This window comes from Polyergus mexicanus, unplaced genomic scaffold (genome assembly GCF_030449975.1).
Source record: "Polyergus mexicanus isolate NDT 795.1 unplaced genomic scaffold, iyPolMexi1.0 SCAF_14, whole genome shotgun sequence".
Classification (NCBI taxonomy): Eukaryota; Metazoa; Arthropoda; class Insecta; order Hymenoptera; family Formicidae; genus Polyergus; species Polyergus mexicanus.
Genome location: NW_027223334.1, coordinates 1,410,346 through 1,432,152, shown reverse-complemented (window position 1 = coordinate 1,432,152; position 21,807 = coordinate 1,410,346). Strand labels below are relative to the sequence as shown.

The 21,807-nt window shown below is 40.8% G+C and overlaps 1 protein-coding gene across 5 annotated transcripts in view; it reads left to right on the top strand.

Moving 5' to 3' along the window:
* The window catches only part of LOC138939197 (myocardin-related transcription factor A), a 180,030-nt gene that overhangs the window by 22,185 nt on the left and 136,038 nt on the right, over positions 1–21,807 (top strand). Inside the window, exon 1 of one of the 5 annotated variants that reach the window (XM_070306807.1) lies at positions 9,742–9,862. The exons of the other annotated variants lie outside the window; for them this stretch is intronic. Within the exon in view, the coding sequence (XP_070162908.1) occupies positions 9,856–9,862 (7 nt within the window). The 5' untranslated portion in view covers positions 9,742–9,855. Of the gene's footprint in view, positions 1–9,741; positions 9,863–21,807 lie in introns of those variants that run through there. 5 annotated transcript variants of the gene reach the window in all.

Genomic DNA, 21,807 nt, shown 5'->3' with positions numbered 1-21,807 from the left:
TTCATTTCCGAGGAGGATCAACTTTACGGATGACAAATGAACCGTATTTCCGCAGGCAGTTTCGAGAAGCTAATTATATATTATCGGATATACGCAAAGTAGATTTTTTTCCAATGGTCGAACCTAAGTCAGAAAGCTTTCAACCTAACACGATGATATATGATATTTTAAAAGCCAGACATTTTTTATTTTCCGAGGAATATTTTTAATAATCAGTCAATTTTTCTTTCAAATTATCAATTAATTATTGTATAAGAGAGATAAGATGTATCAACGATGAAGTCGAAAGAGAGAAAGAGGATCTTTTATTCTAATTTATATATTTTACAATTTAAATACTTTACCAAATTTTGAATATTTGTGGAATACAGCTTCCTTTACATATCGCGAATTTAAATATATTATTAATAAATTATTTAAATATATTAAAATTTATACACATTTTTTTTACGCTATTTAACTTTTATTTTCGATAGGTACGTATCAAAATCTTTACCTTGGCACCCCCATGAGTATAAACGACGAATCATTTCGTCTCGCGAATATAGAAAACGATCGTGTGATCTTGTTGAAAAAGTTGAAGGTTGCATGCTTAAGATTTGTCTCATGCTGAACGCGAACAACGGTAATATATCGTCCATTTTTTTCGTATTTCGTCCACCTTTTCTCGTATTTCAAAAAGAAATGGTAACTGGAAAGACGACAAAATGCTTTTTTCTCGCTCTATCGGACTTGGTTTCTCTCTCTCTCTCTTTTTTTTTCTTTTTTATTTCCGTGTCTCTTGATCGCACGGTTGCGTAACGCGAAGCTTATTTCTACGCTTTTTCCTCGCGATGATCATCGCCGAGTCCTCGCGATCAATAAGTATAAAATCGTCGGCAATCGTGGGCGTTGACAATCGTATTATCGCGATGGGACTCGTTTGCCGTAAGGGACGATAAATCTCGATCTAAATTTATCCTCTGCTCGTAATCCGCGCGATGCTTTTTTTCGATTTATGGCCAGTGCTTTCCAGCCGTAGTTTTACAGCTTCGCGCTGTTGCGTAAGCGCGCATTATTCCGTAATTTCGTGGCAATTACTCAGCCGTCATCGGTGATTATTATAGAACTCTCTCGGGCCGAGTGGCCAGTTCTCTCTTAATGTACGTACGATTTCTGGAGCCGAATTTTTCGACGACCTCGGGCGCGAAGTCTTAGCGCCCGTCTCACGACGGCACAAAAGTGATTCGTAGATACGCGAATGGCTCATAAACATCGGGTCGAGCAGCTGTCGATGGAAAACACGGGTCTATATTTAAGCCTGACTATACGTCGGGTATTCCATGGCCGGTCTTGACAATAGATCGGACACACGCCGGAATTCATTCCGCTCGGGGGCGCCAAACGAGATAATCGTGCGTAATCGGAACACGGATGTGTGATTAATCGTTTCTTAAAATCCACGATTTAGATATATTGACGGCAATCAATAGCCAGAACGGGAAAAGAATATATATATATATATATAATGACGTCTAAATATTATGAGAACAGGATCTAAGAATTTCGGGACATTGACGGCGCGAACGCCCACGTGCCAACGGCGTGTACATTTAAATGGCTTTTAAAGAGCAACTCTTTTTAAACGACTCGGAGTTTACTCTATAAACATTATAAATCTAGGGCGAGGATGAGATCGCATCCACGGAAAAGATTTCCGGATCTAATGCTATTGATTCCTTCAATCTATCATAAAATAGGATCGATATAGCGACAATCATATTTATTATTGAAAAAGGGAATATTTTAATCTTAAATGGAAAATTCTTAAATCTAGAATAAAATGACTGGTAACGCCATCGCGTATCGGTTTCGCGCCGACTATCGTGGCGCTAACATCAAGTTATTCTAAATTGCAAGAATATAATGAGCTTAGATTTGTATATGTTACTCTTTCGTCTCAAGATAGTAAGACGATCTTATTTAATTCGAGAGAGAGAAGAAAAGGAATTATTGATCTAATCTTAAAATTGTTTTATTTTTCATACCGCGTAAGGTCGTGATACGATGATTAAATGTGTCAAGAATATTTTTTGTCTCGTTATCAGAAATCCTTTCTGAGAGTGTGCGCGAACGCCGCGACACCTCCCAACAGGTGGATCCGTACATCGATTTTATTCATCCTCATTCATCTTCATTTCGTTCGTTCGCGGGGATATGAATTTGGCAGCTCGTCATTCTGGACGATTCTTTCGATTATTTATCGGCACGGTATGCGCGAAGCGTGGGCGATGGCTTCCCCCTCTGCCCCCCCCCCCCTCCTCCCCCTACCCCCTCCTTCGTCCTTTCCCTCCGTTTTCTGGCCGGACTCCAAACGGGACGGCAGCGACACCCTCACATCTACGGATTATTTCTCAGTACGACGCATTATGCGTGTCTGCCACACTGACGCTTTCGAGTTGTCAAAAGTCTTACGCATGAACGCCCACACGTGCATGTTACAGGCTTACGCGCATTACGTCGTCGCGATTACGTGCTTCTTTTGCGTATCGCGTGGCCATGCACCTCGCTGTTTACGGGGCGTACATTCGCGATGTTGATGAAGGTGTACAATAAATTAATTATATCGAAATGTGTTTAATAAAAAGTAGATTTAAAAATAATATTGAGAGACGCGGGAGAAGACGCTTGTCAACATGTTTGGAAAATTATTCCGCATTTTTTCGCGTCGAAAAATTTCGCGTTGCGCGTTTTACTCCTGGTTTAATTAGACGAAGCACTCTTTAAAGGTGCATTTCGGGATTGTCGAGAAACGGGAATAATGATATGCCTAATAGAAATGCTTACGAAATGTAGATTGCACCAGATTGGAAGCACGAAAATAATACCGTGAAATTGGCCGCGAGTACCTATGAGCGAATATTAAATTGTGTTCGTAACTAGTTCTAGATTGTTCCTAATAACATTAGCTACAGCCCTGCACGTTATTGTCTATCTTATGTTTTTCATATTACTAACATATTTGTGATGTCTAATTTTAAATACTAATTTTTTTTTTTTTTTACAAAAAAATAAAAACTTACATGCTGACATTGAAAAAAAATTGTTAACTCGACTATATTAAATACGTTTAACTAATTATCATTTTGTAAATTTAAATATTTAAGTATTTAAGTCGTCAAATATATGTTAGATTAAATATATTAATATATAAATATTTTAATTAAAAAAAATGATAATTAATTGAACGGATTTAGTCAAGTGGACATTTTTTTTTTCCCCGTGTATAACTCGTAAATCTTACCAAATTAAGTGAATAATGCATTAATCAGAAAAATTATAACGATGAAGGAGGAAGGTTTAGTAATTACGAAATTACAAACAGAAAAAAATCACAATGTTACGATTGATGCGAAAAAACAATAAGATATTAAACTTTCTTCTACTCACTTAAAACGTACATCTTTTTTTTTTCTCTCTTTCCGAACTCGTTGTTTCCGTCGTCGCGATTAGACTTGTTTATGACGGTGTGGCACGAAACGAGGGTAATCTCATTCAAACAAGGAAGCCGGGTTCGTCCGATATATATATATATATTTAACGTTATACACGGTTGTTCCGATCCGGAGCAACGTAATATCCGCCTTCTTCCTTTCCCCGTAATCTTTTCCGCCTCCTGTTTGGATGCGCACGCGCCGCGCGGTCTTCTGTTGCTCTTGGCAGATATAAGCGTGGTTTACGCCGTAACAGCTGTGCGCGCACGCACTTTGCTCGCGCAAAACATCGCTAATGGACCGACAACCCCGAATCGAGTCGTCGGCCTCGTATATGCTTAGGTACATATACGTATTATGACGCTTTATCTATGTCTCTCGTATTTTTATCGTTTCTGAGATTGTTACCGATGAATGAAAATGCATAAAGATAAAAATACACACACACACTAACGAAATCTGCATATTAATTTCGTAATATCTTGGAAAGGAAAGTATATTTATAATTTTTAAGAGTTATATCAGTATTAATTAAAGTAATTTTTTTTCTTAAAAAACCGGGTATTTAAAAACAAATTTAACCGATGGATTATTTAAAGTACTTGGAGGGATTTACTTTTAAATAAGACTTGGTAATTTCCATTATTAAGTCTCTCCTCGACTGTGTGTATTAAAGTTCTACAGGAATTTACTTTCGGATTAACAAAACGGATTTCAACAGGAAACTGCCGCGGAACGAAGAGTAAAATGAAAACGTTCAGGCAAACATGCCTCGTTATCTATAAGCTATAGCTTCGCTTTCCGCGATCCGGCACGTTCGATTTTGCCATTGAATCCTGAACGTTTCGCGGACGCTGTGAAATGGTATTGTGCCGACGTGCGAATCATCGCATTTATTACGCACGCCAATGAAACTCGGTTCGTTATATAGATACGCTCATACGTTAGGTATGTATGATGTGTAACGCGCGTACCCAATGTGCCGAAGCTAAACATTCCGCGGACCGTTCACCCTGGCATTGCTGTAAAAATAAACGGATCGCACTAACGCCTAGCACACCCGCCTCGTATCTACAGAGATCTCCGTTTCATTTAACGATAATCGCTGAACCTGCGATATCGGTTCGTTCTTCGTCTCTTTGGCTTTGCCAAATCGACGGAACGACCTTCCGCGATCGATGACTCGATGACGGATGTTGACAGTTCACCCTCCGGTGATCCCGGGAAACACGTACGAGATCGCTATCGTAACAATGGCATCTAGAACGCGATACGGTCCCGGGATAAGTCTTTAAATTTAAGCGAAATTAGCCGACAGACGCGCGCTGGCCGCGTTCTTGTTTCATCTGGGTAATTCTCCTTGTCTTGGTCGAGGGATACGAAAGGCCGCGTGGCCTTCGCGAGATCCGACGATCCCCCAGTATTTTCCGCGAAACGAAAGCTAAGGAAAGAATACCGGCTATCGTTGATACGTGCCAAGTGAGTCAGTGAGCTGGATGGCACACGAAATTAGATCGTGTAGCTATTACGCGCGCGACCACCGACGACGCCCGGCTGTCCCCCCGTCCAATTTGCATCGTTGGAACGTACCTGTGTGTTGATTCAGCGGTCGAGCCGCGTTCGGCATGTTCTTCGCGTTTGGTCACACCTATTACATTGTCGTCCCGCGCTAATCGAGGCTGTCGGTGATTTTTCGACGACGCGACGTTTTGCAAATTGCGCTCACTTGTCAAAAGAACATTGCGAAGCGTCATTCGGGTTAGAACATCGCCGTTGCCCTATCGCCGTACATCATTCGCTATACTTAGAATCGGACGAGTGCCTTTTGCAGCAGGCGAGAGCGGCGAAGATACGCCGGCAAAGTTCTTTCGTCCGTAAATCAGACGAGGACACAGAAATTGAGGAAATATTTAGGGCATACGAGGAATTTTTAATTATATATATATATATTTTTATGAAGAAAAAATTTTCAGTAGAGAAAGAGGGCAGATACGTTTTTGCATCTCTGTTACCTTATTTGTCAAACTCTTGATGGAGATGTAATTTTACACTCGATGATATTTCAATACTTAAAGTTTGAACGGATAAATCTGGACTGTAAATAGTACGACGACAAATCTTTTGGCACCATTTTGTCGGCGCGCGCGCGCGCGCGCGCGAAATATCCCTAATATATACTTAATAACGTCCCGGAGTTCGCGAATGGAACAACAACGGAATACGAGATGAAAAACGATGATTGGACAAGATATGACGATGCCTGGCGTGGACTTGGCGAGAAGTCTAGGAAGCGATGCGGCTGTTGTTGGCCCTTAATGAGCCCAATGTGAGATCGGTCCAGCCTCCTTAACTCCTCCGTTGCTTCTGTCAACCGTCTCTATCCCCTAAGAACTTTCACTGTCCTCTTCTTCTACTCCTCCTTTTCCTTCTCTCCTCCTCCTCCTCCTCCGCCTCTTCCCTCTCGTCGTCCGGAGGATGACCTGGATGGTACCCAAACGAAATACCACCTTCACTCCTTCCTTTTTCACGAGCCATTTTGGAGAAACTGTTGCCGCTCGTTGCTCCAGCTTTCTTGAATTATAACGTTTTAGGATCATCGAACGGATGCTGCAACTTTGTTTTATCCTTTGAGGCGCAAATGGTCTTTCGACTCTTTTTTTTTCTCAACTCTTATGGTACTTGTAAGGAAATTATTATTTTAGAATTAAAGTACAATACTTTCTCTCCCCTAAAGATATATTATTACAATAAATTCAATTGGCTCGACCGCGATTGCAACGTGCCAGAAAACTGATTGAATAACCTTACGTTCTTCGACAATAATGTTGTCGGGTGGATCAACGTCAGTGTCATTGAGTAACTATTGAGTGTCAGTGAACTGACCTCTCGATATCTACGTAATCGTTTGTCGAGGGTTAACGTACTCCCAAACATTATTTCCGATCGATCATGACACCTATCGCAGAAACGCGTGATAGATTAATTGAACGTTGGCAATAGGCACGGTTTCGCGAAACTTGGCACGAATTTTGCCAAAAAGCTTTCCCATTATCTACTTCCTCTTAGCGTCATTGTATGCTCGCTAGCGATAAACTGTAACGACGAATTGGCTGCCTTCCGGGCTGCGTTCTCAGTCGAGTTAGCTGACACGAAAGTCGTTTCGCCACGTCGGCGAACGGAGGTCTTTGCGACAAATATTTTCAGGTATTTTTAAGCAGATTAGGCTAGGCGAAAAATAGCTGAAATATATGGATAGACGGCAAAAATAATTATGTTGAAGAAAATATTTAGAGCTTACATATAACAAACTAGAGGATACTCGAAAACTCACGGATATCGATTAGACCGTATTAAACGCATAAGTCTCGGAATTTTTCTTTTAAATCGAGAGATCTCGTGGATTTCTCGATTTAAAAAAAAAAAAAAAAAAATGCATTTGATTATCTTTTAATAAAAACTATATATAATGCCTTTTTTTTATTTTGTATTTGTTGAAAAAAATTTTTAATTTTAAGCAATTTTCTAATTCATTTTTCGAAATTAGGTGTCCGTCAAAATTTTCTATTCTTTTCTTTCTCTTTTTTATTTAATTATCTGCCATTATTGAATGTTTGTAGATAAAGACTTGAAAATGCAAAGATCATAAATATTTTATATATTCTATGATTTTGTATGTATATGCCATACGCAAGAAAGAGAGAGAGAGAGAGAGAGAAGTTGTAAATATTCATTAGAAGTAAAGTCGTATTTCGCAGACATAGTTACATAATTCTCGGAAGCAACAACATGCAGCTGGACGCCACCCACGTCAAGCATCACTCATAATTCTTCGTTATCCTGTGTCTTTAACACGATCTTTAACATTTCGGAGCGTGTTGTGCACGACATACGTGTCTATCTCAAAGTTTCGCGTAACGCTACTTATTTTATCGTGAGATAAAACTGTCAAACGCTATTATAGTGCAGATGAATAAAAGCGGAACGTATATGATGCATCTGTCATGATATTTTGGCGGATCGCGAACTGAGGCGCCGCGAAATAAACAAGTTTATCGAGCTGTAGAATCGCGTGCTTCTAGAAAATTAGACGACGAGAGATTCCTGTCATGATGGCGGCATGTGTTTACTCCCTCGCACTACCCTACGACAATCCGCCGATTGTTTCGCGTGATAAATTCGTTGAAGAAATATTCACATATTAACAATATCGCGCAAAATCTCTCGACATTAATACGAAATACACACATTTGTCTTTATGTATTTGTCGTAATATTATTTGCGCGGAAGCAGGATCGTTGAAGAAACGATTATTATTTATATATTCTTCCTTGGAAAATAATTTTGCTATCCCACTCTATGGATTTTTTTTCTAATTCTAATTTACACCGCGCATAGTTTCGATGAAAATAAATTTTGTATTTTTATAAATTTTTGTATTTTGTCCGGATTGACTGAACCTTGAAAAATAATGGGCGGAGTTTGTCGCGCCGCAATATTCGTTCGATTTCGTTAAAAGCCGTCGTGTGTCTTAACTTGGCTCTCGGCTACATTGTTGCTGCGAGTTGGCCTAATTTCGAAAAGCGCCCGTGTACCAAGTTGGCACCAAGTCCATCTCACGATAAAGTCGAAAAGTCGATCTCTACGAGATCGCGTTCTCCCTCGCGGACTCGTATCTTATACACATTGCGGCGAAAATTATGACGATCCCCGAGCGAGAGCTTTGTTCATAATTAATCGGATGTTTTTGTCGCGTATGGTAAATTCGAATTCGGTAGTCGACGGCGGCGATTGCGTGATCGCAATGTCGTTATAAGTCGAGAGCGGGTTTCGACATACAGCGATTCAATGTAACGATCCAGGTATCTTTATGCGAGTCACCGGGCACGACGCCACCCACGTATCAACTCTGTCGATTCGCTCCAACTCCGACGAAAAACGGGCGTTTGTCTCGAGTTTTCCTCGCCGATGCGGTTTACACGCGAGTGCTCTTTCGCTTTTACACGATTCGTGTCTTATCCGTTTGTTCGATTTCACGCGCGGATGGTGCGCTATTAATCAGCGGGGAGAATGTAAAGTCGCGTCACGTGGAGTTAATTACGCATTTAGGAGATGGCTTAACACGATCGCGCGTGATTCTTCGACTGAAATTCGCGTTCATTTTCTCTAGATGAAAAATTTACAAACGTGGATCGACTTTACGCACTCGCTTATCGAATTCTATTCGAATTCAATTACGAGGGTCGCTTATCTCGCTCGGCTTGGAAAGCTTTGGCTCGAATATTTCGCGTTCAATGCGAGCGGCTGAGCTAGAGCCGCCGCCGCCTGCTTGTCCTTGCATTACGGATATTTCCGTCCAAAGTATTAGCCGGTATAAAGGCAGAAGGTCTCCCCTCTGCCATTCCCGGCATGGCCAGACGTTGGCAAATGCTATGTAAAGCGACGCCTTTCTACCCCTTTTGTGCCTTTAAGCGCCGGCAACGAATAACGCCCCTTTTTCGTCACTCGATATATTACTACAAGTATTTTCCGTCATTCATATATTCTCATAGTGTATCGCTAAATATTAAGTTTCTTCAAAAATATTTCGTACTAAATCAACATTAATTTAAAATATATTTTTTTTTTGTCGAGGATGATTATATTTATCGTAAAAAAAAGAGGGACGAATGCAAATATTTACTTGACATTTGGTCATTTTTTTTTTTTTCAGATTTTGCGTAATAATTTTTCTTATCGAGTCAATGTCGGTTTCGCGGCATAAATAGCAAGTTAATTACTCGGCAAACGGCGCGAAATCGTTACGATGCAATTTTCGTGTAACAGCGAGAAACGAGACGAACACTTTCGATACGAAATCGACCGCGTAACGAGATTCGTAAAGTTCCCCCGTCCCTGCTTTACTTATCGAGTCGCTTATTATCGTTAGCCTCTTCCTCTTTCCCTTCGTGACTTTCCGTTACTTTTAGATATCGTTCTACTTCTCTCACCTATCGATAAGTGCGATATCGCGAGCACGACACTAGTAAGGCCAACGATTATTCCGTCGATTCTCTCTCAATTGGCGAACACTCGCTCGGCAAATTCGCGTATTACAGACTCTTCTTCAGGGCTTGAACCTGTTTTAAAACGTTCAATATTAAACATATTTCATCGGCGAATATCTATGAGCACGCGACAATGTTTACATTGCCGTCGTACTATAAACAAAGTGATGCTAAGTACGATGTTGAGAGAGGAAGTTTTTTTTTTTTTTTTCTCTCTCATTCCGTCGAACGTTCGACTTGCCGTAATTTCGCTCGCTAGTTGCTTCCCGACTATCACCAACACAAGTTCGCAGCAAGGTCTGGGATCGGTGCTAAAGTCGTTGAAATATTTCTCAATTATGACAGGTATGCTAGTGTAAAGTCGATATGGTAGACGGTTTAGTTATATGTATTAAAAAAGTATGTTATGATATCGAGTGAGATTTTCTCCAAGAACCAGTGTAATTACGGATAATTTAAAATAAATAAGATGCGAGATGGGTTAGTCAATATTCTAAGAAATTTATAATGATATATTTGACTGTTTGTGAAACTAAATTTTGTAAAAATATTTTTAGATCGTTGCAAAAATTTGTAATTTTTCATATATATATATAGATAAAGCAATTGATATCGCATATTTTAAAATTTTCGGAAATGATTGCAATCGCCTGTGTATACGTGCAGAACGAATGGGTACGTGAGTATAGTCGAGGTTTCGCTTGTTAAACGGTGATCGATCGATCGTTCGCAAAGTAATTCGAGGACGATTAAGCGCATTATCGAGCGTTGCGGAACAAACATCAACGGAACGGGTTCTTCCCCTGCGTTCGTCCGTCGTTCCGCCGAGGCGATCGAGGCGAGGCAAGAGCGTGCAAAATTGGACGAGGCGAAGAGTGCGCGAAGGCAATATTTCCTTCCAAGGGGCTTCTTTCCCCGCCGAAGTAATTTCCTCGCCGTCGCGGCGGCGGCGCGCACATGAATTTTTTAGTTACAGAAAACGAATCCGAATCCCATTTACAGGATATTTTACTTCTTGGAAGAAACTGGAATTTTCAAAGAATTTTTTCGTTAGGGAATTTTCATGGAATTTTATTGGGACTCGGGGATTTTTTTTTCTTTTCTCTTTGATAATTTTTGATTATCTTATATTATGAACAATCGGCAAGCCAAGTAAATTATATTTAAAATATATTATAAATATATATCTTTCTCTCTTCGTTTACATATTCAAGGTTTTAAAAAAAATATTGAATGTGCGTATTAATTTTATTAATTTTTAGTGATAGAAATAAAAATGTTACGCAAATTCAAAATTTTTATCCCAACGAAAGCTATTCAGTTTTTTTTTTCCAGCATATTTATAAACTTAATATTTAAAATTGAAGTGACTTTTTTTTTTTTTTTTTTTTTTATGAAAATCATTAGAAAACGCGCACGACAAAAAGATCTATTTTAGGAGATTACATGAAAAAGTCTAAAATATTTTCTTTATCTGGAATTTTTTGAAGCAAAATACCTGGAAAATCAGGATATTTTCGAGCGTCCATCCGGCGATTATTAATTACCCGAGCGCGTTTTCATCGAGCGTCGCAACAAGCGACGCAAAAAAGCGAGCATCGCGTACGTCTCGTATGTAAATTTTGTATATGGGTGGTGGCCATGACTTTATAATCACGCGAGAGCGAACAACTTTTTGATACAAAGTGCAAACGACTCTACCGAATACTTATACACTCGTGTTCGTTCGTTCATTCCCGATCGATGGATAAACAACTCTTCGCGGCGGCCAATTAAGACATTATTCCGACGGCGCTTTGTAAAAAAAAAAAAAAAAAAAAAAAAAATGCTATTACGAAACTCATCGACAACTCTCGTCTCATCGACGAACGTAAATTTGTACTTTCTTATCGGATTGCCTCGAATTCGTTTCGCCGCTCGTATCATAGCCGCGAGATACGATAATATACATAACGTACGAGCTGATATCGGCAACAATTTATGAAGCGAAGTTCGTTAAGCGTGTTATTTTTCAAGTAATATACATATATTTTATATCCTACAAATAAATCATTTTATTCATCATCTGTAAATTGTATTTATATATATATATTATTTATAATATTATCGTTGGAATTAAATAGACATTACAAATATGATTTATAAAGAATTTTTTGACATTAAGATTCAATTTCTACAACATTCCATAACTTGTCAAAAATCGTGCATGCGGGATAATATTTTGTTTTAAATAATTTTTTGAAACACACTGGAAACAGAGAATCTATTGCGTCTTGAAACGCGATCTCGCGATTCCTGTTCGTAACGTGGAACGTGTAAAGAATACAGAATAGAATTTTCGAATTACTCCTACGAATGCTCCTGATTCTTCGGTATCCGAGACGTGATCTCATCTGCATGCTCGGATACGCGTCGGCCTCGAGGGAACCTACACGCGTTCGAGGATTACGCACGCGTCTGCGTTGCGATGGGTACGGGAGAAGGAAGGGACGTTGGGAAGGGGGAAGGTTATGGGGGAAGGGCAGAAACTCGCGCAAACATTTCACTTTGCGGCGCGCCGCGTTGCCGCGCGCCACCGAGAGAGCGTGGCGGCTAATATTTTTATTTAATCCCCGTAACGAGATCGCGCTCGTGAAAATCTACGGGAATATTTCTTTTCGCGATGCCATTCCCGCTATTTTTACGCGACGCGACGCGAACGCCGCCGGATTGTTGTGCGACGCGTGTCAAAGTCGCGCGGGTGCGAAAATCCAGGATGAAAACCCATACGATTTCATCAACGCGTAACGCCTTCATGGAGTCTTGAAGTATTTGAAATTCGACACTGGCCTCCGCTGTCGCTTTTGCATCCGTCTCCGTCATTGGATGACGGAGAATCAGAAAATTCAACGTAACGTATCAGTCTGCGAATATTTGGTAATTTTATCGTAGGTGCAACCGTCTCGATAACGGATGACGGTGTTTCCCCGGCTCATTGAAAATCGAACCGAATGACGAATTTAAACCCGAGTATAATAATTCAATTTAACGTCCACGCGTGGAATTTTATTTATCGCGCGTCGAAAAAATTTCTCTCGCCGAAGATTCCCAAGTCGTCTGACATTCGGACGTACTAACCCGGACGTTTCTCGCGCCCATCGCGCGAGTTATGTCATAAATTGAAAATTCCAATTTACATGGAAAGGAGAGGAAGAAAATAGCGACGCGACGAAATTATTCATAACGCAAATACAAGCCACGGGACATTCCTCCACGCATTAATGAGGTCTGGGAATATATCCTCTCTCTCTCTCTTTTTTTTTTCCTACCAACACCAAACTATTTTCGCGTTCGTTTACGCGTTTTACGGCAACCGCCTGTCGACCGGGGACAAGATCGATGGGCCGAACGACAGCGGCCGAATTTAGATATCTGTTAGACGCGATGAAATGCGGCGCGGCAGGTGGCGCGAAAGAAATGGAAGAGTCTCGGATCGACGATTTCTTTATTCGCCGAAATACGAGGGTGCGAGCGGCTCGACTTTCTCTCTTATATTTGCGGGCGAGGAAGAAGCGCGGTAATCGCGCTGATTTCATAAACCCGTCGTCGCTCTAGCTCCCCCGTAACAGAGATCTCCGGGGCGATATCCCAGCGACGGTGGAAAGTAAATATTAAAGCAGAAGAGAGAAAAGAGAAAGGACAAGATGCGTTTCCACTCGCTCGTTTCGTGCTTGATGTTTAAAACGCATCTGACAATTTTGTCTTTTTGTAAATTCTTGTTATTTGAATATAATTTATGGTAAAGATAAGAGTAACGGTCGATTTTGCCCGCGATCTCTTCCGCTATAATCTCTAATCTCTTATGAATTTCCCCTGATCTTTATAGCAACTTAAATATCCAATTGTCAGATTAGCGTATGTGAGTTTTTATCTGTAACGGATGCCCCCCGCGTTCGATCGCGCGCGCTACCATGGGCAACGAATGGACGTGGGCAAACGCGAAAAGTGTCGGCGGGGTGAGGAGGGGAAAAGCTATGGACAGACGAAGAGACGGTTGTGGTTGGTAAACGCGCGCCAGGTCCAACTTCCCTCTCGATCCGCCTAGCAAGACCCGTTAGGCTAACTTGGGCGTTCTATTTGCGTCTTTGACTTCTTACGTCTCACTCCCTCCCGTTTTCCTCTTCAGCATCCCTCGGAGAACCCCCTCCTAGGTCTAGCAACGCGGCCGGTCAGCAACGCGGTCGAACCCAACCCGAATTACCGTTGCTATCGAGAGGAAAAAGCTTCGGAAGCTTTCGACTCGCGTTTCTCTCATCTGTTTATAAACATTCAATTTTTGTCTTCGCTGCCATCATTCGCAATTTAATTCTAGAAAATATTTAGTAATTTAATTTAATAATCAACAAGAGATATTAATAATTTAACTTAATTTTAACAAGAGATAATAATATAAATATAAAAGCTCGTATCTCGAGGATCGAGAACGATAGTAATTCAACTGTCATGGTGTATGTTTATTTGTCGAATTCAAATTTTCCAATGTGCAATCACGATATAATTACATGGCGTATATTCATATATCCGTCCGATGACACGGGAAGTTTCGATACCTTTTTTACTCTTCATTACCCGCAAGATGATGCGGTTGATGAATCATCGGGCGCGGAATGCCGATAAAATTCGTAATAGGTTTGAAAAGTACTCCGCGATTTTAACGAGCGGCCCCGAGGTTTTTGCGAAGGCGGCGAGAGATTTTCCCGTGGCGTTACGAAATAACTGGCACGGTAAACCAGTAAGCCAGTATCACAGGTAAGAGAACGTGTGACTCTCTCGGGCTCACGGAGGGAAACGAAATCAGAATAAGATTCGTCATGCGCGGCCGCGCATCCGTCCGAAATCGCCACCCGTGTCGGCTCTCGGAGAATCGAAACGCGGCTCGTCGCGAAAACAAATTTACGCATCCGCTCGCGTGTATCTTTTGACGTGGTATCACGGGTTATGCAATCCCGTTCGCGTGCGTCCGCTCGCGTCATGTCCATCTTCCTTCGAAGATGGGCGTGTTGCATTTCTAATACAGCACTGCATAAATGTTCTGCCTAGCGAATCATATTTCACGTTAACGAGAATTATTCGAAACAATATGAAACAACGTTGAAAAAATTTTATTACTTCTATAAAAATTTTGGAAAATTGTCTTTTTTTTTTTTTTTTTAATTAAGAATAATTTTTTATATTAAAAAAATATCTCATGTTTGTAATAATTTTTTTAATTATTCTACAGCCCCAAAGTTCCGGCCAGACGTTGAGATTTTATAGGAGATTTAATTCCGAACGAAAAGTTTTCTATAAGCATGGGTCGAGAAAAAAGGCTCCTTTAAACAGTTAGCGCCCAAAAATCTTTGAAATCACGGTTATTTAAAACAAAAGTTGTAGATAGTTAAATTATCTTTCAAATGAGGCCAAAATTATTGCACGTCCCGTAGGTTTTGACACAATCAGTTTCGAATGTAGAAAAAAAGGATTTTTCGACTATCGACAATAGAGCTTTTTAAAAATACTCTTCATTTATGCTGTTTTGGCCTTAATTAATTTTTAACGTTTATCTTGCCCTGTTATTCCACTAAAAACATTTTGCTTTTCTACATTGTTTAAACCGATCATTGTAGAGGGATGAAAAGAAGAGCGAAAGGTGAAAAGAAAATGAAACTTGATAAATTTTTCTTGGAAAAAATTAATAAGGATAAAGAATAAAAATCTTTTTCTTTCACAAAAATAAAATAATTCCTTCTTTCTAAACTAAAATAGCACTGTAATAGTAGAAAAAAAATGAATAAGAATGAGAAAAAAGCGCAAGCTTTTTAAGGAAGCATTTCTCGACTCCGGGAAATCTTTTGTTCAGAATTAAATCTCCTAAAAAATCTCAAAGTATGACCGAAACGCTTGAGGCCACTCTGTATACATTTTCTTCTTATCGTTAGTATAATAATAAATGCGGCGTAGTAATGAGTGTGTGAATGGGAGTATTGGACAGGTTCGATATTTGGCTCGAGTCCGCGGAAAACAAATTCAATTGACAGTTGTTGGCTGCTAATACGATCCGCAAATTGATCTATGCCGATATCGAAGAAGGAGTCGGGAGTATATTAAACAAGGTAGCAAGTGAGGATTTCTGTCGGAATCGTTTCGTTGTCGCGCGGACCATTGGCAGCCTCCGCGTTATTATTTTAACGTGAATGTTTTGGCGATCGTCACCAAGATAAATAACAACGCTTACGTAAGGGGCATGTAATGACTCCGAGGAGAGAATGCGCGTACGTCCGTTCTTAAATGTTCTATCGCTCTCCAACGCTCACGGAGCCTCGCCTTCGCCTTTGGTCGCGAAATAGCTCCTTCGACGATTAATCAGTTCGTTAAATTTGGCGGCGCGATATTTGCCATCAGGTCGCGTCACGCGAGCCATTCAGAATTCGCACCTCGTATCTTCAATGACGAGGTTTTACGAAAAAAAGATCGCGCCGCTGGTGTCTCGCTCGCTGTATTCCAGTAGCAAGTTTAGAAAGGCGCATCCTTGAACGCTGTGGAAAACCGCAAACAAGCTGAGGGAGAGATTTCTTGAAATTGAGACGATATTCCCGGACGGTCCTTGAGTTTGGAATAGAGAAAAACCGCGATCCTTATAAATCTTAGCCCGAAGGAATGTTAATTTCACCGCGTGTCACGAAGATCGCGGTTACCCGCTCGAGCGCGATCGAGCGGAATCGGCGCTTGAATTCCGACGAAAGTCGCGAAGATACAATTTTCTTTCGGATACATAACGCTCCGAATATAGAGCAATAGCGTGCATAAAACGTGCGAGAGGGATCCAAAACACGCGCGACTCGCCGAGATTAATCGAGCGGAACAAAATGTTCCTCGGCGGGTAAACGCAAATAACCGAAAAATGGCGGACACTCTTATACGTACTATATTCAAATATTTGCGCTTTTGCTGCTCTATTGGCATATATATATATATATTTTTTTTTTAATAATAATAGATCAATTAAATTTATTAATAAATTTATAAGAATATTATGTGAGTTTTTAGTTTTTATATATTATTTATGAATTAGAAAATAATCGTAATTAATAACGCGTTTCTCACGCAAAGTTAACGTTTTCCAAAGAATGTTATCCGAAGAGTAAATACACGAGCTGAAGATATTCATTTTATTCAAGAAAAGCATAGAACTCATCTAACGATGTTGCTTCATTCACTAATATACTCCGTCCCATTTCTCTCAAAATCCCGGGACGAGTCTAACAGGCCACTACCGGCGGCTATGAGACAAGATGAAATTTTCTATTTCCGTATCCGTACAACGAGTTTGTTGACGACTACGAATGCTTTTTTATTCGAGCATTTGTCAGATGACGCGTGGGCGTACAGGCGGGACCGATAAGGTACGTCAGCCTCCGTTAGAAGGGCCGCTATTAAATTTGTCGTGGAAAAAAACGAAATAAAATTGTACAGCAGAGAGAGAGAGAGAGAGAGAGAGAGAGAATAGGAATGGCTTTTTCTCGTTCCGCGTGTCTCGAGGAAGATCACCGTCCCGAATTTCTTTTTGTGCCGGAAGCCTCGCATCAGTCTTCCCCATGTCTCATCAACAGATGGAACAAATAAATATAAATTTATTACCTCTTGTAGCATTCTCATTATTAATCTTTTAAAGACGGTCAGATGAGGAATGATTTAATCTCCATAAAAAAAAAAAAAAATTGATTATATTTTATTAAATAATAAAAAAATGTTTGATGGCCATCAAACGTAATAATTAATATTGAAATTTTATTTGCGACAGTCTCTCTCTCTCTCTCTCTCTCTCTCTCTCTCTCTCTCTCTATTAAAATTTCTTTCTTTCTTTCTTTCTACGCACATTTATAAAATTCAAAGTTATTCTATTACCAAAAAAAGGTATTCTAGTTTTTATCAAACATACCTTTGTATCTTGAAAGAGACCTTATCTTCTACTATGCCTACATCTAGCATTGGCACAAAGCGCTCGGTCTCTTCTTTTCTATTCGCGTTTCTGTCACCTGTTACGCAACCAATTCCGAAACGGGGTCTGCACTACCAAACATCCGAGACACGTTATGCCTGAGACATTCCTTTACGCTCGTCGGACTTTCAAGAGTATTCTCGGAAAGTATTCTTGTACTCTATTCTTCGATTCTATTTATCTCTACGCCGCATGTGATCCGCGCGGCTTTTCGATATTAATACTTTCACCATCCGTCAATTTTGTCTTTGACCTAAAAAGTCGCTCGCTCGTATTTCTAAAGTCGCTCATTAGCCGTACAAAACAGAGATATCCTTGGTACGTCGAGAGAGACGCGTATGACATTCTACGAATAATATTCGATATTTTTCTTCGCTCAATTTACGTATAACAATCATTAAATGCTCGAGCCCGAATCCATGTATTTTATCATGATCTTCGAACACAATATCCTTCATTTCCATAATGATATAATATAAATATACCTTTCATTTTTTTTTTTTTTCGCTCTCTTTTCGCGGAGCCGATTGCGTTGTTGATTTTCGAGTACAAACGGCCTTTTTGGCACGCATTAAACATATAATAATAAGAGTCGCAATCGGTGACTTCAGAGGAAGGTATTAAAGGTGCGATGACGAAATGGAGAGGAAGGGAATAAGATGGGCGCTCTTTGGTGCGAATTTGCGCGCGAGTCGGCGAATCGAAGGAGCAAAGGAGGCGAGCGCCGTTTAATTCTCGGCTGAGAGAAACGGGGGGGAGAGTGGGGGGAGGGGGAGGGGGGAGCTCTGGGCTCGGTGCGTTACGACCCTGGGCTTGAAATGAATCGCGAGGAGTCAGCGAATTTTCGAGAGAGAGAGAGAACATGCCGGGCTCAATCGGTCGCCGCCGCCGACGCACGGACGTCATTAACTGCTCGTTGGAATATTAATTACTCGGTCGGGTAACGCGCATTTACTCTCGCGCTCCGCAATTCCTACCTCCGGGTGCAACCTCCTGTTACGTTCGCGAATGACATAATCATTAAAGCGACGCGGCAGCGGCGACTAGTGTAGCCTCGATTATCTCGCCGTTACTCCGTCAATTATCAACGGCGATATTGTTTAGATGAATTTTTCGAGAATCTTATTCAGATTGTCTTAGTTTCCTTAGGAGAAACATGGAATCGTCGGGGAATTTTTTGGGGACTCGGGAAATTTTTTTAAAAAATTCTCTTTCTTCGACAATTTTACTCTTATATCATAAACGGTAGGCAATCTGCCAATAAGCCAAGTTGTGTGTGATTTATGTATTTAAAATATATTATAAATATTTGTCTATCTCTCCGTTTATATATATTCGCATATATCTTAACGAAATATTGAAGGTGCGATAAAAATATTTTTTATTTTTATTTTTAGTTATAAAAAATGAAAATGTTACACAAGTCAAAAATTTTTATTTTAACGAAAGTTATTCAATTTTTTTTCAGTACATCTTTAAATCTATTGAAACTTAAATGGCTTTTTTTTTTCTTCTTTTTAATGAACGAAAAGCATCGGGAAAAAAAGTGTTATTTTAGCGAATTGCACTAAAGAAATCTTTTCCTGGAATTTTGAACAATATCTGGAAAATCAAAATATTTTTTTGCAAGATTTGATTAGAGATACCCTATTATATTCCTTCCCTCTCCTAATTTTAGACGGATTTATGTACATATTCGATATTGAGGCGTTAAAGATGCGACAGAGTTTGTAGATCGTCGATAACGTTTTCCGGATCGCGTACATCTTGCAACGATTAATTCGGAACAATAAAAGGATATAAATGACGATACGTTCCTTCGGGGTCATACTAGTTTCACGAATATGTGTGAACAAATATATAACACCGGTCGTACATTTGCTCCATTTCACCGGCTCTCCGGGGACAAGCGAATAATGGTGTCGTCGTTTATTATTATGCGGGAGGTCATTTATTTCAGTTGTTTACTTTGGGCGTTTGCGAACATCGTTCTGTCGTTGCGCTTCCCGCAAAATTATTTACTTCAAACAAACTCATCGCGCTAGCATTATTACCACGACACGAAAATCGCGATTGCAGTCGGCTGTTTTACTATAACATTTACAAATATGAAGCGGCGTCTCGCGTCAAATTATACTTCACACTTGGCGATCAACAAATATTTGTCGCTCTCATAAATCGATTAACTTTACCTCTCGCATTTAACTGGATATATGAAATAGATTTTTTTTTTTTTTTTTTGCGAAGTTTTTTGCAACTTTAACAGTCGATTTCAAAAATCCATCCGCACCCATATAAAAGCGTTAAATAATAAAATATACTATTCACATGTAATACGTTTACAATTTTGAAAATATCTATAACTGTTTGAATGTAATAAAGTCTATTCGATGGGCGGCCCGCGAGTCATCATCGCCTTTCAAAATTCGCGTGTCGTGTCAACGCCAACACACGCGAAAAAGAGGCGCGTTCCTTTTTTTTTTTTTTTTGTTTTTTTTAAATCCTCTATTCAGGTGTCGTCGTGACCTCTTCGATCGATGTAGGGGTAGGGAGGATACCGTCGGTCAAAGGCGCGCTTTCCTGCAAGAACAGCGCGAGAGAACGAGGAATGCGCGCGCGAGGATCGTAGAGAGAGCGAGAGCGACGAGACTCGCCCTCGGGACGCAACAATGCGCTTAATGAACCCCATCCGTCCCAGGGAGGAGGAGGGGGGAAGGTTATTACCGCCGTATCTCGGGACCGAATATTCGTCACTCTCTCTCTCTCTCTCGCTCTTGTTCATTGTTCGATCATTCCCGATCGTAAACTCTTTTCACTCGTCGCGCGAAACCCCCGATATATACGACAACGTGGACAACGACGATGACGGACGAGGAAAATGGTGATTCGGCTAAGCTCATAATAATGGCTAACGAGCGCGAACGGCATGCCGTCCGTCTACCCCCCAGTCACATTCGCGAATTCCCGGTCGAATTTTGACGACTTTCATCAGACTCGTCGCAGGAATGCCGAGTAATTCACGTTGCGACCGGTCGGCGAGAGAGATATCTTGTATCGATCATTAGTCTCTCTCTCTCTCTCTCTCTCTCTCTCTCTCTACGCGCCCGCGATATCGATAATTATTTTCCTTAGCCGATAGAGAAATCTGTCGCGGTGACATTAATAATAATTCAGTCCTTCGCGCTCGCAACCGATATCGCAGATTGCGTAATTGTGTCGAAGCGACTCGCGTACGTACGAGAGAGGTATAAATATTCAATCCTTTGCAGGATTAATAATCGATTGAGTGGCTTTCTATAGTAGAAAAAAAAAAAAAAAAATCGTCGAGCGATATTTTAAAGTTTTAAGTGCGCGGCTCTTATATTGATACAAAGCGTTTGACAAAGAAACAGAATAATCGCAATATTTCTCGTTGATCTTATTTAAATATCCATCCGCGAGATCCTGCCCACCCTGCGAACCATAGTTCTCGAATCTTTGTACTAAATTACATAAGATATATATTTTTGACAATTTCAACAATAATCGATCCGATTCGCCGTATTACGAATCGAGAGGCTCGCTGCTCTTAACAAAGTTCGTATTAACCGGACGAGAAGCGGCGGGAGGGGGAGGGGGGGGGGGCAGAGGGCAGTTCGGGAGGCAGACAAAAGCGGAGGCTCGTCCAATTGTGTCGTCCATTCCCGTGACTTTCGCCGGACACGGGGATGAGCGGGTTTTACCGCGACGTGGATGAGGAACGATTCGCGGGCCGAGGGGAATAGTGCCAAGAAACCAATCGGCCGCCTCGCCCAGCTATTTCGCTTATGCGAGCGAGCGCCTCTCTCTCTCTCTCTCTCTCTCTCTATTCGTAGAGAGAAGAGAGAGAGAGAGAGAGAGAATTCCGGCGTCATCTCGCGCGCGCCGACAGAAGGCGAGAGAGACGGTGTCTGTCTGTAAATTGTTGCCGCATCGCGCTGCTGGATCTCTTTCGATCAGTATTTTAACGAGCGAATTATCGAAATAAACGGCTCGCACCGTCTGTCGGATCTCGCGCCTATTTCTAACCAGAATATGCACGATCCGACTCGCGTCTCGCGTTTTCGCGCTTTTTCTCTAGGCGACGTGAACCTCGTGAGATATAAGATTGTTGGCGCGATACGAGAAATGGCTCGTGTATCGCAGAATTTATCGCACGGCAGTGCAAACGAAACGAGGCGCATTCCCCTTCTTCAAATTGATTATAATTAATTTATGAAACACGCGCGGTACTTTGGGGGAAAATCTTTTTTCG